General features: G+C 37.5%; 1 protein-coding gene across 1 annotated transcript in view; it reads left to right on the top strand.

The window, feature by feature from the left end:
- The window catches only part of LOC147917520 (uncharacterized), a 128854-nt gene extending 119731 nt beyond the window's left edge, over positions 1-9123 (top strand). The window contains exon 7 of the mRNA XM_087424780.1: positions 7096-9123. Coding sequence (XP_087280906.1) covers positions 7096-7227 — 132 coding nt within the window. The 3' untranslated portion in view covers positions 7228-9123. The remainder of the gene's footprint in view (positions 1-7095) is intronic.
- Positions 9124-18537: the final 9414 nt, after the last annotated feature.

Raw genomic sequence — 18537 nt, 5'->3', positions numbered from 1 at the left:
CGTTCTTAATCATAGGGAGTGACAGTTGGAAGAAAAACTATGTCAACACAACTGCATTCATTAGTTGCTTTAATGCACGTGCTTATTTTGCTATGTTCCCCTTTTTAATGGAAAATATATAGGAATAGAATTTTTAAAATTACTTTCAATGCCTACTTCATTGTGGGCACAAGTAATGTATATATATATATATGTGTGTGTATTTTTTTGCTAAAATATTGCTTTGAAAGGATAAGATTCATCTTTTTCATTTTTTCAGGAAAATAAAGTAGACAAATTTATTATTTAACTAATTAGGCATTATAAAACTCATTGGGCAAAAATATGTGTGTGTGTGTGTGTGTGTGTGTGTTTGTGTGTGTACTCTAAAATCAAGTGTCTTATTTCAAAGGGCAACCCAAAACTGAACAGAGGTTTGTTACAGTCATTGTAAATTAGAGCAATTTCCATTTGAATATAGTTTAAAGTCTTCTTCAAAAACTACTACTTTTTAAATTCATTCATTCATGACTTATTCACTTAATTCATTTACTCGACATCAATTTATTTTTTTAAATAACACTTTTTTCTAATTATAATAGTAATGCACATTCATTACAGAAATTTGGAAAATCCATTAAAGAACAAAGAAGGAAATGAAAATCTTCTTCTCTCTCTACCCAAAGCTAGTGACGGTTTAATATTTTGGTGCATTTTCTTTCATAAAGATGTCCCAGATGTGACTTGGCCTCATACAACTGCTTCTTGCCCCTGAGCAGGAGTCAGCACTCGGTCACCTCACCTCAAAGCAAATCTCCCTTTTCAAAGTATAAGAGAAAAATGAAGATTTTGCTGAAGTTTCCAGAAGGAGGCAAAAGATACAATACATACTGCACAGAAAAACTTAATAAAAAATCTCCATTAGACATCTGAGTTCTTTGCCAGGCCCCTAATTCCTGTTAACTGCCAACTGCCTATCATTAGTTCTTCCACCCAGAGCCATTCCTGTTCTCAGCTCCAGCCTCTCCTCTCTGCGCCCTCACATAGATCTCTCCATTAAGTAAATAAAGGGCTCATCTTGCATCCTCTAGCTTTACAAGCCAGCAGAGGCTTGCAAGAAACATGTGTTTTTTTCCTTATAACAGATAATTTTTTTCTGTCTCATTCAGATATGTATTCTTATATGAATATGTGTATATGTATGTGTGTATATATACATGCACATTCATATTATATATGAATTTTATTAAAATTGTACCTGTTAGTCTTTGAAATGCTTTTTCTCCCACATATTTTATTTTCCCTTACAATTAAATGTTCTTTGAAAACATGGTTTTTCGTAGTTGTGTAGTATCTCATTATATAATATACTATGATGTATTTGACTAGTACTCTGTTGTTGGGTATTTTGGTTAACAATTTTCACTATTACATATAACACTGTGATACACATCTTATATATCCCCGATTATTTACTTTGTGGACATTTCTAGTTATTTTCTTAGAATAAATTTCTAAACTTGGAATTTCAGGGTCAAATTGAATGAACATTTGGAAATTTGATAAAAATTGCCCTTCAGAAAAGTGTTAGCATGAAACATTTATTGAGCACTTATTGGGTACCAGGCACTGTGCTAGCTGCTGAGGCTTCAAAAATATGTAAAATGTATTCTCTGTTATTGAAGAACTTGTAGTTGAGTATTTGCTTTAATTAGGTGATAGGACCCTGCCACTTTCTCTAAAGTCTATTTGAATTTGCACTCAATGATATGGTTGAGAAGCTGCTGGCTCTGACCCTAAATTTATTTTTAAAATTTATGTATCACCAAACAAGAAAAAAACCTTTCTAAGTCCTGAAGCCGGCTAAAAACTTCCCTATACAATATTTGCCAGTATATAAAATTGTGGATATATATAATGGTTCTCATATTATGCAAAAAATTATGTTGTGTTTTTATTTTTTAATAAAAAGATAATTACTTCATAGTTATGGATTGAAAGTTATTTTAATTTGATCTTGAAGAGGAAACTGCTGTTTTGTTCATATAAATATTATATATTAAAACTACCATTTTAAAACTGGGTTACAAATGAACATCTGCTAAACCCATGACTTTGAAGTCTTAGCAGAAATGTACTTAACACTTCTTTTCTCCTTCAGTCTGGCCACAGTAAACATTTACAGGCCATTTTCAGGATTACCAGAATGCAAGGGATATAAGAGGGGTGGATGGAAATGCATTAACCTTTTGCAAAAGGTTAAATGACAGTGACTTCCCAGATTAGTAGAATAGTAACATTAATTGGCAAATACAAATACCTTCAACCTTATGAATATAACTTTAACCCAAAAAGTCCTCATGACCAACATTTTTAGGAAGAATCATGTACTGTATGTTGTTGTTTCTAATCGTATGTCTTACAAATGCAGAGGGACAATAGCCACTTGTACATTTCACATGTCACCTAAAAATCCTGATGGTCTGAATCTGGTAGCTAAAATAGACTATTTTGTGCAATTAAGGCTGCCAAATTATCCAAATAACACTCAGCTCCTTAAAAGACCTTAAAATTATTGAATGATGGTATGATAAAAAAACTCTGAAAGGCTAGGAAAGAAGATGGACAAAGGCAGAGGTGGGCCTAGCAACAGCCAAGCTTTTAGATGTCCTTCTCCTTCCTTCTTTTTCCATTTTATATGACTAAATAGTGCTTATTTCTCTAAGTGTGACAGCACTTTTCTTAGGCCTGAATTGGAGATAGTTATTTTAAGAGCAGCTAAAAGACATAGTGTAAGAGTAGGGATTTCATTCCGACAGCCCCACCACAATGATAGACACAGCACCTTACATTTTAAAAGGGCTTACCATGCTCACAAAAAGAAGAAAGAAATATGTCGGTGTTTGTGTGTACAGTGGTTTACACAGAATGATTATCGTTTGCTCTCTGGAAATCAACTCTATCCTGGCCTTAAATTCCTATATTTCTTCACATAGTTGAAATGCTAGTTGAAGGCATTCAGAAATTTAAAGTAACTGATTTAACAACCTCAGACAAAGAGAACATGTCTAAAAGTTTGTCTCGATGTTTGACTTGACCTAAGAGAGTTTCTCTGAGACTCATTTTCTAAACAGTACCCTAGCACCTAGGGCCAGCAAAATGGCCTTTAAGCTTGAATGAACAAGGTATTTCTTTTCCTCTAGTGTAAAGCTTCACTATTTCATCTTTTCAAACTCTTTTACTGCACTCAGTGAGGAATTACATTGACAAGAGTAGAATTTGTCTCCTACAGGAGAATGCTATGCTTCTGTTAAGTGCTAATATAACATTTATGTGTTGGTACCTTAATAACAGCCCCAGCTTACCTAATGAAAGTTGAAAGCAAACAGTACTCTCTGAGATTTTATTATGACTGAAGTGACTGCAATTTGAGGCAAATTATCCCTATTTTTGTTGCCATATCAAAAACAGAGATGCTAAAGCAATTGCTACATGTTTGGTATGGAATTAAGTTCCACTCTCATTAATCTGCAAGGAAGAGCATTTTTCATGTAAACAGCTCACAAGGGTCAGAGAGAAGAGCTGTTTCTGTGAAAAATGCTTGTCAATAACTTTGTGAGTGAATTTTGAAATAAAGTGCCTGTAACCTGTCATTATTCCTTCCTCTCAAAGTCGAGAGTGAGTGGATGAAAATTGAGCATGTGAATTGAAAGCAGGGTGAGTGTTATGGCCTTATCGACTTCAGGTAAAATGACTGTTTTAACTTGTTATTATTTTTCCATTCAGAGGTCAGGCAATGTACAGTATTACCAGCATGGACTGCAGTGTAAGCAAATTGGTATACAAAAAGGCTATTACCCACACTCACAAAGCAGAGGAAAGTATAAGTCACTCATATCAAGTGGACTTGTGATCTCTACAAAAGCAAAACAACCAACAGTGCTTTGGAAAAGAATAGTGTAGATATGTGAGGATAAAGCACCTGGGATGCAGAAAATATAAACCTGTTTAAATAAAGGTACATATGTTTAGAAGGTAGGTAAGAAATATACATTTTAGTGAACATTTTTTAAAATCACATATTAATCATACTTGTTTTGCAAAGGAATTATGGGACCTGAATACTGAATGTTAGATGCCCAAATCTACATTCCACAAATTTTTTTCCTACCTAAGATCATCTTAAAAGTAATTAACTGTTGAATTTTCAAGTCCATCTTATATATTCATTTTTATTTTTTCTTTTTGTGAGGAAGACTAGCCCTGAGCTAACATCTGATGCCAATCCTCCCCTTTTCTCTTGATGAAGATTGGCCCTGGGCTAACATCTGTGCCCATCTTCCTCTACTTTATATGGGACGCTGCCACAGCATGGCTTAACAAGTGGTGCATCGGTGCAAACCCGGGATCCGAACCTGCGAACCCCGGGCCGCCGCAGCAGAGCGCACAGTTAACCACTGTGCCGCAGGGGCGGCCCCATCTGATATATTCTTTTTTTGTGTGTGTGTGAGGAAGATCAGCCCGTGCTAACATCTGCCAATCCTCCTCTTTTTTTTTGCTGAGGAAGACTGGCCCTGGGCTAACGTCCATGCCCATCTTCCTCCACTTTATATGGGACGCCGCCACAGCATGCCTTGCCAAGCGGTGCATCGGTGCGCGCCTGGGGTTCCAAACCGGCGAAACCCGGGCCGCCGCAGCAGAGCTCGTGCACTTAACCGCTTGTGCCAGCAGGCCGGCCCCTGATATATTCTTATCAAAAGCAAAATACGGCTGTGGTCTTCCTTTTCCCTAGAGAAAAAGAAAATCAGTGAGGCTCCAAAACATCAAAAACACTTTCCTTGTCTTCTAGATTTTTTCCCCAATTCTGAAGAACAGCTTAAGAATTTAGTGTGGCTGTTTTAGATTTGTGAGAAAAACGTCTTTTCTCAACGTAATCTTAGGCTCATGGAAAGTGTATATGTAATACTATTCAAACATTTTTATTTTTCCATTTCAGAAGACCATCTAGTGGTTTGTCTTTGATACTGATTTTTCCATTATAGACTCTGTTGGTCATAAAATGAGCAGATTGGCCTAGAAATTAAAAGAGGTTATCAAAGGACTATGTGACAATGATTGAAAGCAAGTTTAAGGGGAGAGAGGGTTACATATAGTTTTGAAGACATATTCATATGTTTATTCATCAAATTTCCACGTAATGTAAAAGGCTTGGGTTCTTTTACTTCTAAACAAGTTTTCCCTGGCTTCAAAATAATTATAACGACCTAAGATGAAAAGAAATATATTGGCAGTTCTTTGCTTCCCATCTGCTAGTGCAATCTTTTCTTTAAACAAATATTTACTGGTTGGACACTGTGACAATCGTGATGATACAGTAACAGGAGAAGTTGCCTTCATCTAGTGAGGAAGAGAATCAGGAAAATAGTAAGATAAGTTGCCATGATAATGCTGGAAGAATGCAAGCTCCACAGAGGCAAGGATCTTTATCTGCTTCTGTTCAGGGATATATCCTAACGCTTAAGCCTGTCCCTGGCTTACAGAAGACACCTGCCAGATATTTGTTGAATGCTGAATGGATGTGATTGGGGCATGTACAGTGCATTTAAGACACTATGGGAGAGTCAGGGAAGACTTTCCCAGTGAAAGGTAGATCTAAACTCCAGGAATGTTGACATGATTAAACCAGACAGAGTTGGAGCAATGCCTTCTGTATCGAGGGAGCAGAGAATTCCAAAACTGAAGTGAGAGAGAGCAGAGAGTTGGATGATTTGCTGTTAATTCTGTGTGGCTCCAGCAATGAGTGATGGGTGGGGCATGCAGAGTTGGTTGAAGTAAATAGAGGCCAGCCCTGAAAGGCCTTGTAAGACATGATAAGGAATTTGAACGTTAGATGAAAAGTCATTGATTGATACTAAGCATACAGGGGCTTAAAAAAAAGGAGAGGGGGAGATATATCTCAGGAAAAAGATTACTCTGGATGGAGTATAGCCAATGGATTAAAGAAGATTGGAATTGAGGAGGCCAGTTAGAAGCCTTCACAGAAATCCAAGCAACATGTAAAGGACAGTGGCCTAAATTAAGGTAAAAGTAAAGGGACAGAAAGAAATAGGTATATTTAAGTGATCTTAAGGAGTTAGAAATGACAAGACTTGGTGGCTGCTTGGAATGAGATGGGGAGAAGTTGGTAAGGAAGACAGAAGAGACAAGGACAAGACTCAGTTCTCCAGCCTTGGACAACTGAGTGGATAGATGACATTTCCCAAGATGAGAAAGATATGTTTGGTAGAGAAGGAGGCAAGTTTATTTTTGGATATGCTGAGTTGTTTAAAGCATCATGTTGTTATAGCCCGGGTTTTCATACTGGTCCCCTCCTTCCTATACTTGGGAGTATAGGAAGATGTGCACAAACCCATTACAAATGGATGAGACAAATCTAAGCACCTATCATAGTAGTTATGAGCATGCTTTTGTTACACACAATACAAATTGCATTCTTCAATATAAAAACATTTTCTTTCTTCATAAAAGTGTTTATGAAATGCAAAGGTATACAAGAGTAAACTCTTTCTAAGAGCCAAATTATTGTAATTATCCTGAATTGTGATTAGTCAATGAAAAGCATGATACCACAAACTAAGTCACCACAAATGATGTGCTGTACCCTTTAGGGAGTTAATTATGAGTGTATCTGTACCGGTAAGTAAACTTCAATATTTTTGCATTTACAGTTGTATGACACGTGAGGACTAAAGTTATGAGTAGAATTGAATGAATATGCCCACATATGTTTATAATGTAATTTTTAAATTTTTTATCTCTCTTGGTTTTACCAAAGACATTAAAATAAAGACACAAAAACTATTCAAAATGCAAACATACATAATAGGACTCCAACTTTATATTGGTAATTATGAGCAACAATTATTAATTAGTTAATAGCTAGCAAACTAAAGTACTTCATATGTCACCTGTATTTCGACCTATTTCCATTTATTACATAATTATTTAATTTACTAAATATTTACTTAAGTTTGTATATGTAAACATAATAAGGTTTCTGAAATATAGCAGATCCATTCTGACATCAACATCCTGATTGTTTTCTTTTATTTCTAGGAAGAATGTGCCAACGACACAGGTAGTATCTTGATGGTAGCGGTAGTTCCCCATCTCCCCAGAGATGCTGCACTGAGTGGCACGTCATTCCAGTGGCGGATGAACCACTCAGAAGGAAGCATTTTGCTTTGAAGAAGATATCTGAGGGTTTTCAAATTGAATGTGAAGCTGTGGCATCCAGTTCTGCTTCTAGTGCATCTATCTCCATTTCTTTGAAATGGACCTCTGCTCTGTCCTCACCTGATTTAAACAGGACTGGAGAAGACCTGATGACTATGTACAAGCAAGAAGAAGACTCTCTGAAGACAACCAAGCTGCACCATTGTGTCTTAGAATATTCTATGTAAAAGACAGCAATAATGCTGAAGTTCTGCAAGCACGTAAGGGAACTATTAGAAAAGTGAAAGGAAAGTACAGACTGTGGAATTGCATCATATATTCTCACCAAAGAGAGAGAGAGAGAATAACATAAGTAACACAGGAGACTTTTGCCCCCGGTCCAGTTAGTGAGAGTGAATGTGAGACGGAGGGTGTGAATCGACTCTTCCCTCTGTTCATCCCAGTTCTCTTATGCCTTTTGTATGAGCCTCTCATACTCCTACAGGTGATTCCAGCGTTTAAAGAAATGTATCTTTCCTACTCTACAACCCTCTTTATTATATTCCAAACCATGTTGTACACATTATACATTTTTACATACATATTAATGAATAGCGTACATAGTACGGTGAATACTATACTTTAGAGATGACTTATAGGGTTGAGACCAACCCAGTGTAAATCTAACTCCACAGTACACACACATAAATAAGAGCCAAAATCTCATCCCCCAAACCAGGTCTGACACAAAGAGGTGCTTCACTATTCATGTTGCAAATGTGTTTTACTAAAAGGGCTTTGATTCATCCTTCTAGGAAACAGAAACACGCCAGTGTGCACTGGGCATATTTCACTGTGTGGCTGGCTACCGAAGCAAGAGGTCTGAACCAAAACGCACGTTTCATTCTCATCAAGCAAGTCGTGCTCAAGAGTCAGAACTTTTAGCCTACCAACTGGTTAATTTCCAATTTGAATGGCAATGGGAAGTTCTCACTCCTTCACAGGCCGGTGAAAGTTTTGGTTTTCATTGGACCAGCTTCATGTAAATAGGACTGACTGACTGAATTTGATTCAGAACCATCAATCCCAATTTGATGTACTATTCCTTTATCAGATTAGCCTAAATTGCCTGTAAAGCCCCTCTGTGGGTTTTAAAATGCAGTTGTACCTCAGGCCTTACTATAGGTGCATTTGAATTCAATATTTGCAAACTGAATTGTACTTTGAACATTTTATGGAAGTTAGCTTTTAAAATGCATTATTTCGTATATCAAATATTTCTAAAGTAAAGTGAATAACTACTTGCTCATTCATCTTTTGTTTAAATACAGATTTTAAAATATTGACTCTGTTAAAGCAAGAACCTTTCGGTAGCTGCCTTCTTCTCTTTAGGTCTTTTGGTGATTGTTTCTCTGCAGACTAAACAGAATAATAACAATTATGTCATGCCAACCTAGTGGTATTATCATCTTCATAGTATGGGGAAGAGAGCAAGTCACAGGTGGTTCTGGTCCCCATCCCAAGATCAGTCACCTGGCTCCTTAGTGGATAGTTAGGTACAGAATCCTCATTATCTGAGTTCCGGCTCAGTGTCCTTTTCACTGCTCCACCGTCTGCTGCCAGAAGAAAAGGAAAATAGGTGTATGGAAAATACCGCAGCGGCCACTTCCACATGTCGTTAGAAAGCCTATCAATGGCTTTGAAATTGGCTCACAAAGGGAAAAACAGAGACTATACTAATAAACTCAGTGCCTAATGAGCATAACTAAATCTTTTTGCAGGCTTGGATTTTCCATAGTTGAATCCTTTGTGAAATAAAATGCACCATAATGGCCATAACACAGCACCCTGGGACAACTTTAGTTTTGGGGAAATACTTATTACATATGTCTTCATAAAAATAATTCTGGACATATCTTTGTACCTGTATGCTAGTATTTAAGGGCAGGGTCTATATATTCACATTTTTATGACTATGAATATGAAACATTGATCTGTATTAATTTAATAATGTAAAAGATGGTGCTCTAAGATCCCAGTATCCTATTTTTTCCTACTTAACTTGAAGCAATATTAGAAGGAAATTCAACTTGACATTCTTTAATATATTTAAAACATAAAATAAAGCAAGCAATGAAAATATGGCAAGGAAGCAGCTCCTCTCATTCAGAAAGGAAAGAATTAACATAGATCCTGACAGAATCTGGTTTGTTCTATGAGGACTAGTTTTAGAGAAAAAAAAATCAACCTGGTAAAAGGCATTTTCTTTTTGCAGCATGCCTCCTTGATTGCTGACATTCCACAATCTCATGATATTCTCTGAATAAATTATACTCATTTTGTTTGAAAAAGAAATTTAACATATATTTAAATAGTGCAGTTTTGTGGGGGAGAGGAATTGTGCTGAGCTGTGCGTTATACTAATGGCAGTGGGTGCGGAATGAGTCATCATGGTTTTTATTTATTCATTCATCCTTAGATCCTTTTAAAAGTCTCCAAGGCCCTAATGACCATCATCATTATCATCAGTAAAAACTGCTTTCTGGTGAAAAGGCAAAAGGCATTAAATTTAGAGGCAGCATTAAATTATCAGTAAAGAGGACATGAAATAGTACTATATGCATACTCCTGGACACAATATTGAAAATTCATATAGCCCCAGTCAGGCAATCTTCTTTATAAAGTTTATCATTAAGATGCTCTCTTCTCCTTTACAAGGCAATATCATTTAGCTCAGGAGAAAATGAAGTATAGGCCAGTTCCTGTGCTCCAATATTAAACATTGGAAGTCAAAGGTATCAGTCACAAGAAAGTTCTTAATCATAAATAAAATTTTAAGAATTCTCAGTATCAAAACTCTACTTCAAGCCTTTCCCTTACCTACTACAGTTCCTTGCATGTATTAAATGAACACCTTCCAGTGAGTGGGTGAAATCAGTGAGAAGTGTTTTGGACTAAATGTTTAAGTCCTTTCTCTCTTAGAGGTATTTTAAATATTCCATTGTCATTCAGCAAACATAATAGAGGCTTTCCTTCTCTGTGTAGTCCCCAGCAACAGAATTAGAACTAGATTTTCAGGGCCAAATTCCCCTAATTTGGGGATGAATTTAGTATGGCATCTGAAAGTATGGGAAAGTTAGTACCTTGTGATCAATCAAGAGGGTCATTCCACCTGGCAGTCCCTATCTTCTTCCCTTTCCCACAATTCCACCACAATTTGGGCAACTGATGCAGTTTAGAAAGTTATCAGGAAGAGAGCAGACCAGAGATGATAACTTCCTGCCTTTGTTGAAACATTGTAGGTTAGTGCAAAGTGCTTTGAACTTGGAACAAGGCTATTAGAGATCAGTCTCTGCTATAAGTGGTCCATTCCCCTAAACTCTTTCTTTAAGCCTAGGGGTTGCCAGATTTCTGACTTTGAAGAAGATGGCCAGGTATTTGAACTTTCTGCCTTGTAAAAACCAAAACAAAAACACAAACATAAAATCCCAGTATGGAACAAAATGAGTACCAAATAATGTAAAATGTAACTTTTTTTTTTTTTTGCTGAGGAAGACTCACCCTGAGCTAACATCTGTCACCAGTCTTCCTCTTTTTGCTTGAGGAAGATTCATCCCAAGCTAACATCTGTGGCCAATCTTCTATTTTATATGTAGGTCGCCACCACAGCATGCTTGGTGAGTGGTGTAGGTCTGTGCCCGGGATCCAAACTTGTGAACCTGGGTCGCCGACTGCTGAGGCAGAGCGTGCTGAACTTAACCACTGTGCCCCTAAGATGTAACTTTTATTGTGGTTCTTTTTTAATTTGGTCAAACATATTTTTATCAAGAGTGACAGATATCTTTTTGAAAACAACTGGCAATTTCTTCAAAGCCTCCTTTTCTGTAAAAGGGAAATAACTTTTCCCTTTTGTCCACATTTATGGTGCTAATGGTGATCAATTTAGATGATATAAGTGAAAGAGTTCTTGTTTGTTGTGAAGTGTTGAACCAATGCAAGTAGTTGCTGTTGTGTGTGCTGCTATTCTCCTGAGATTCCTAGTGGCTTTTAAAAGGGTGTCATTGGGGTTTCACTCTCTATCACATTCTTTAATAAATAGGCTTTTGTTTGCCCCCAAATTTAAAAGGATAGTTTCAAAATATGTCAAGTTTTATTGTTGATCTTTATAAATAGATTTCCCTAATCCAGGCATATACTGAAGTAGAGTCAGTCAAAGGGAATTCATTTCCACTGACACTCTTACCTCTTCTGGCTCCTTACTACTAAAAAACAGAAAAGATTTGCTACGTTCATCAGAACTGTTCCTTTTAGTGCCTTTGCAAAAGGCTTATTTCCTTTCAGCTCCTCTTTCCCGCTGCTTCAGGGTGGTAGGATTTTCAGCCTCCAACATGCCTGGCCTCCCTTCCCAGAGTGGACTGACCAGTGCCTCAGCCCAGGTAGCAGACTTACGATGGAGTCCCCTTTGGGAAAAGAGTTCTGCAATTTGATGTTTTCCAATATTCTTTTTGTCCTGATCCTTAGTAGCAGAATCCAAGCATTCTTTGTTTTTTTTTAAAGAACTTTGAACAAAATGTAGGTAAGGTTTGTTTTTTGCATTCTTCCTGTTTCACTGCAGCATCAATATCATCTTTTTTTGTGATTTTTGTTTTGTTTGTTTGGTTGGTTTTTTGATGCTGAAACCCAGGAATGAACCATTGTCATCTTTAACTCTATAAAATGTTAATGGAGGCCTAAGTGGGATGTTGCATTTCTGTGATTAATGGTTTTGAGTTGGAAAAATCATTCTTAATTATTGGTTTCAAAAGCGAAATAATGCTCTGCATTGTCATCAATTTTAGCGTGTGTGTTTAGACATCCAATATATAGAAGTTCTCTTAATGATGTTTTGACAGTAATTTGATTGTTTTTGTCACTATTATAGACCTAAAATTATTTGAGATGAGATATATAATAGTTAAACTTAGTAGACATATAGAATTTTACCGATTTCTGTGAGTTTCTGAACAATTCAAAGCTTTCTATTTTGTTTTTCCAAATCTCTACAGACTTCTGAAGTGAAGTTACAGTTCTGAAATTTAGGTGGTTGAGAATTATGGACTAAGACCAGCTGGCTGAGTAGACTTGGGTCTTCTAATTACTGATCATAATGACTTAACTAAACATGTTTAAGCTAATTAAAAGTTTAAGCAGTGTTTGCAGTTAAAATAATTTCTGGGCTCAGCATTTGCTCTATTTCGCCATACTAGGAGCAAATGATTCTAATCCTCAAAACAGATTAAGTTCAGTGCTGGCAAATTCAATTTCCTACAGCATCTGCAAGTATACTTGTATAGAACTGAAATTCATTATGAAGAACAATTTGAGTTTCAATACCTGTAGTTATGAAACTTGCAACTGTAAAAAAAAGAGAGCCTTTATTGTTATTGACACACTTGAAGGGTTCCCCACCAATCCTCCCCTCCTTGGCAAATTTTTATAAGATTTAAAAAAAATTCTTGTCTTCAAAATTAATTTTAATTTTCTGTGAGTCAATCAAAGGATGTTTTCTGCCAGAGTAAACCATATAATAAGATGAGGCATTGTTTCAACTGCACAAAACTAAGAATTCAGTTTACAAATATTTACTGGGGCACAAAGATTAATAAGACGAAATCCCTGCCCACTTTCAATGTAAGTCTTAGAATAAAGAGGGGACAAGTAATGAAGGTGTTAGACTGAGGGCTCAACTCAGTTTGTGTATTTGGGTGATCCTAATAGTCCTAAATATTAATCTGGGAGAAGGCCTGTGGAGCATTTCTTTATCACCCAGTCTTCTACCCACAGTTGGGATAGCCCCCACTTAGGAGAAAATGTTATATATGTAAATTTACCCAATAGGTAAATTTGGGGGGAAGGGGTAGACTTATTCCATTTTAAAATAAGGGAGGGCCGGCCCTGTGGCTTAGTGGTTAAGTGCGTGCGCTCTGCTGCTGGCGGCCCGGGTTCGGATCCCGGGCGCGCACTGACACACCGCTTCTCCGGCCATGCTGAGGCCGTGTCCCACATACAGCAACTAGAAGAATGTGCAGCTATGACATACAACTATCTACTGGGGATTTGGGGGGAAAAAATAAATAAATAAAATCTTCAAAATAAGGGAGTCATGGCTTTTCTTTCTTTTTTTTTTTTTTTGTGAGGAAGATCAGCCCTGAGCTAACATCCATGCCAATCCTCCTCTTTTTGCCGAGGAAGACTGGCTCTGAGCTAACATCTATTGCCAATCCCCCTCCTTTTTATCCCCAAAGCCCCAGTAGATAGTTGTATGTCATAGTTGCACATCCTTCTAGTTGCTGTATGTGGGACGCATCCTCAGCATGGCTGGAGAAGCGGTGCCTCGGTGCGCGCCCAGGATCCCGAACCGGGGCCGCCAGTAGCGGAGCGTGCGCACTTAACCGCTAAACCACGGGGCTGGCCCAGGCCTTTTCTAATAGATTTATCATAAAGGTCATTCAAATAGCAAATACCTGTAGTGACATTGCATAGAATCAATTTTGCAAAGATTCAATTTAATTCAGTTTTTCAAAGGTGACAGCTGTAAGACCAAAGCCTAAGATGGTGATGATTATAGAGTGAACATTTTGCAATAAGAGGACTTCTTTCAAAAGTTGACATATTTGATTGGCGTTATAAGTTGTTAAACTGACAATGTACCTGATCACCTCAGCCGAGGCTGAAGGATGGATGTAAGGCACAGAGTGAAAATGTGACCTGCAACCCCTCTAAAATTTGGCTTTTCTCCTGGCCCATAGAAATGCTATATTATAACTGAAAACAGAATATGGGCAATGAAGCATTTTTACACCAAACTGTTAATTTAAAATGAATATGTTTAAAAGAAAAAACTGGGAAGCGGTTGTTGACTGCATAGAGGGGGAAATTTCACTGCTGATTCTTACAGTTTTTTGTTAAGAAAGCAATGATTTTGCCAAGTTTCATACTTCAGGCATCAGAACTCTGCTGCTGTTCCAAAAAATAAAAATAAATAATAACTAGTTAAATTAGTGTTTGGGGAAATGAATTAGATTGTAATGTATGCAAGCAATTAAGCAACACTGACTTGATTCACTGTGATGTCTAAAATGGCCTTTTAAAAAATGAAAGTAGCTAAATTTGGCCCTGATAAAATATATAGCAGCAATGGGTTAGGAATTTTGCAGTTTTGCCCAAAGAGTCCAATCAAACAACCCATATATTAGGTGGCTGTTAACATGCTGGCAGCTGAATTTTTTACATCAGTTTCCAAGGTTGCACAGTAATTACATCTACTGTGAGTCATTTTTGCAGCATATTTTATAAAACTTTTACAGGTTTGCTGGGAAGGGATTATTCAAAGTCACCTTTTATGAATTCTGCCATGAATATTAGACAGTTCTTTGAAAATGTTAGTGTTTACCACTTACATTGCTTCTGGTTTAAGCGCAGTTGGCATTTGATGGTTTAGTATAGTATATGGGTAGAGCTTCCTATTCTGTGTAGACCTTCTGTTCCCTAGCATTGCTAGTTTATGTTCCCACTGAGCCGCTGCCAGAACAAAATAAATCCAGTTGCCTTTTGCTTCTCAAGGCCAACCTAACAACCATGGAAAGAATTAGTTGTTCTGAACATTTGTCCTAGGATGTCATTGGAGGGTGGCGATGTGCAGTTTCGTGACCAATACAGTTCACAAAGGGTTTGCTCATTTGAATGGCTGACTAATTTAGATTTAATATTTTGGTGCTTACTCTTTGTTCTGATTCCCAATTATATCCAGTCAGTGCCCCGAGATGTATTTAAGACTATGATTGGATAAACTACTTAGCATAACCTTTAGATCCACTGCTTATTAAATCAATTGTGCTTTAGTTTATTCTATTTGCATCAGTACATTTTCACACCTGAGTAAAAAGTCCTCACTGTTTCTTCACATTCATATTTTAAACATATCTTTCTGTTTTATTTCAGGGATGGTACTGTATTCATTTTAAAATATAAAGGCCAGGTAAGAAATATGATAAGATGTTACATTTGGGGGATGGTGCATGATCTCACTAGGGGCAATATCAGCATTGGTATTGGGGATGGAGGAGGATAAACAGCAGTAAAGTTGGGACTCTTTGGGGAGCTAAAAGCCAAGACAGAAGGGAGCACACTGGTCTCTGCTGGAGTCATTAGCAGCCTCAACCCAGGCTTCAGTAAAGCCCAAATGATATGTGACAACTCTAGTTCAAAAGATGTGGGCTGAGAAGATTATGGCTGTCACAGTAGAACCAACCTCTTTCACCCTGATTCTCACTCAAGGATCCAAAAAGCCCATGTCATTTTATTTCCTCCACTTACTTTGCTTTCTCACTTTTGTTGTAAGTGTGATTATAAGTTCTGCTGATACCTCCACCTTTGCCACTTTGAAATCTTGGTTTACAAAGAATTAGCCCTGGCTATTGTGCCATTTGTTTGTTTGTTTGTTTCTTTTCCTCATTCAAAGGAGAGCACATTTTTGAAAATAGATTTCATACCTTAAAACTCATAAACAGCAATTTCTATATCTTTGGAAAAATGTTTGAAAACCTTATTCATTCATTCCACACATATCTATTGAATATCTGCTTCTTAGTGAGGGCTCTTCTAGGCATTGAGGATTCAACTGGGGACAAGGGAGAGAGAAAGGCAGGGTAGTGGCTATTTTAGATACAATGCTCACAATATGGCTTTATGAGGACACACCATTTGAACACCTCTTGTGCAGGGAGTGAGCACTGCAAAGCTCTGGGAGAAGAGTGTTTCAGAAGGAATAAATAGCTCCTGCAAGACTCCCAAGCAAGAACAAGGTTGGTATGCTTAGAAGTAGCAAACATAACCAGAGCAAAGCAAATAAACAAAAAATAGGAAGGAAATAAAGATGGAGATATAAACAGTGCCTGGATTATGGAGGACCCTTGAGATCACAGTTAGGTAGTTGGATTTTATTCTGAACGGTGCTGGGGTATCACCAAAGGTTTCGGGCAGAGGAAGTTAACATTTTCTAACTTACCTTTCTAAAAGATATCTCTGGCTGCTGTGTAGAAAATATCAGGTTGGCCTTGGCGATGGGGATATGGAAAAGTGGAAGCAGGAAGGCCCATTAGAAAACTTTGCAAAAGTTTATGCTAAAAATGTAAGTGTCTTGAGCAATGTTAATAACAGTTGAGCTGGCAAGAAATGGTCAAGATTCAGGATATATTTTGAAGGAAGACCTGATAGGATCTCTTGGTGAATTTGGATGGGGAATTGTGGGGAGAAAAAAAGTCAAGGGTGCCTCCTGGTTCTCTGGCCTGAGCAAGTGGATACACATAAGTGTCACATTAAAATGGGGTAGCCTGGGAGAAGTGGGTTGGAAGGCAAAGGAGAGTGCATTAATCAGTTCAGGCTGCCATAGCAAAATACTATTGACTGGGCTTAAACAACAGAATTTTATCTCTCACAGTTCTAGAGAACTGGAAAGTCAAAGATCAAAGTGCCAGCCAACTCAGTTTCTGAGGAAGACCCTCTTCCTGGCTAGACCTTCTCACTGTGTCTTCACATAGTGAAGAGAGAGAGAGCAAGCTCTCCCGTGTCTCTTCTTATAAGGTCACTAATCCCATCAGACCAGGGCCTCACCCTCCTGACCTCATCTAACCGTAATTGCCTCCAAAAAGTCTATCTCCAAACACTATTGCATTGGGGTTTAGGAAACAAACATTCAGTCCCTAACAGGGAGGTATGGTTTTGGCCATTTTTCTTGTTTTCTTTCCTGAAGATGCAGATATATCTATCAATTATTCAAGTGAAGATAAGTAGACAGATACATGGGTGTGGAGCTCAGGGAGAGTTCAAGGATGGAGATATAAATTTGGAAGGTATCAGCACTTAAATTTTAAACCACAAAAGAGATGAAAACACAGAGGGAGTTGAAGGCAAATAAAAAATGTTGAGGATTGGGACTTCTTGTAGAAGTGAAAGAGTTGTAGGATTCAGCAAAGCAGACTACGAAGGAGAGGTCTCTGAGGTAACAGGAACACAGGCAGAGCATGGTGTCTCAGAATCCAAAGAAAGAAGAATGTGTTTCAAGAGAGACGGCTTAACTGTGTCACATTCTGTTGATTGGTCAACTAAGATGAAAACTAAGAACTGACCATTGGATTTAGCTAGAAGGAGAAGGCTGGGGATCCTGACAAGAATGGTTTCTGTGGCGCAATAGAGAAAACAGCCTGAATAGAGTGGGTTGGGAAGAAAAGGAAATGAAGAGGTGGATATGGAGAGTATAGACACAGAGGCCTTATGAAGGTATAACTGCAGGGAAAAACAAAGAAATGGGACAATAGTTAGAGGGGACGTGGGGTCTAGAGAGAAGTCTTTAATTAAGGAGAGATATTGCAGTCTGTGTTTATGCTAATTGGGAATGATTCAGTAGAAAAGTAGAAACAAGATAAAAGAGAAAGGCAGCATAATTGTAGCAGTGAAGTCCTGGAACGGTCCAGAGGGAACGGGATCATTGTGCAAGTGGAGGGGTCAGCCCTACATAGGAACATGTTCCCCAGTGTAAAGGAGGAGAAGGCAGGATACGTAGAGGTGGACGTGGTAGTGGGACGATGAAGTAATTCTCTTCTGATTTCTCAATTTTGAATTGAAATAAGAGGCAAGATCATTAGCTGAGAGTGAGGAGGCGAGAAGAAGTGTTAGAAGTTGGAGGAAAAAGGAAAGAGGTAGATGTGAAAGTGTTAGCTTAGAAAATAGAAGAATAAATTGACTAGGTAAATGTAGTAGGGTTGTTGAAGGCCCATTTTAACACCCGTGAATATAAATCTAAGATGAGACAAATGAGCACTTCTCTATTAAAATGAAGTCAGCCTGTGTTTTTTCTTAGCCTCCTTTGTTGTTTGGGAGTAGGTGGAGGGTTGGGTTTAAAGAGGATTACAGTTTTGCTAGGTGAATAAGATAGAAGTAGAGAGAAAGGATTTTTTTTAAATCATTTCCAGTTGTCTTTTGCTAAAACCAATTTCCCTAACTAAAACCCATTGTGTATTCTGGTATGTAGGCGTTCAATTTTTTTTAGTCATGCCATAACTAAAAAACTCAACAGCTGAAAAATAGCTTTCCAAACATAAGTACTATAATTTCTTCTATCTCTCACTTATTTAGTTTAAGTTGAGGACTCTATTTTTTTAATCCTTTTTACCAGTTTTTCTTACATAATACATAACAGCATAAGTTGTAGAGAAATAATTATGGATGTTATTAACATTGGTACTTTTAAGTTTCAAAACAACTTGTTACAAGAATGCTCAGAAAAATATGCTATTCATACAAGGA

The sequence above is a fragment of the Ceratotherium simum genome, chromosome 3 (assembly GCF_057802395.1).
Source record: "Ceratotherium simum simum isolate JZ-2026a chromosome 3, ASM5780239v1, whole genome shotgun sequence".
NCBI lineage: Eukaryota > Metazoa > Chordata > Mammalia > Perissodactyla > Rhinocerotidae > Ceratotherium > Ceratotherium simum.
The sequence above is the reverse complement of the archived record's forward strand: the minus strand, read 5'-3'. Positions and strand labels throughout refer to the sequence as shown.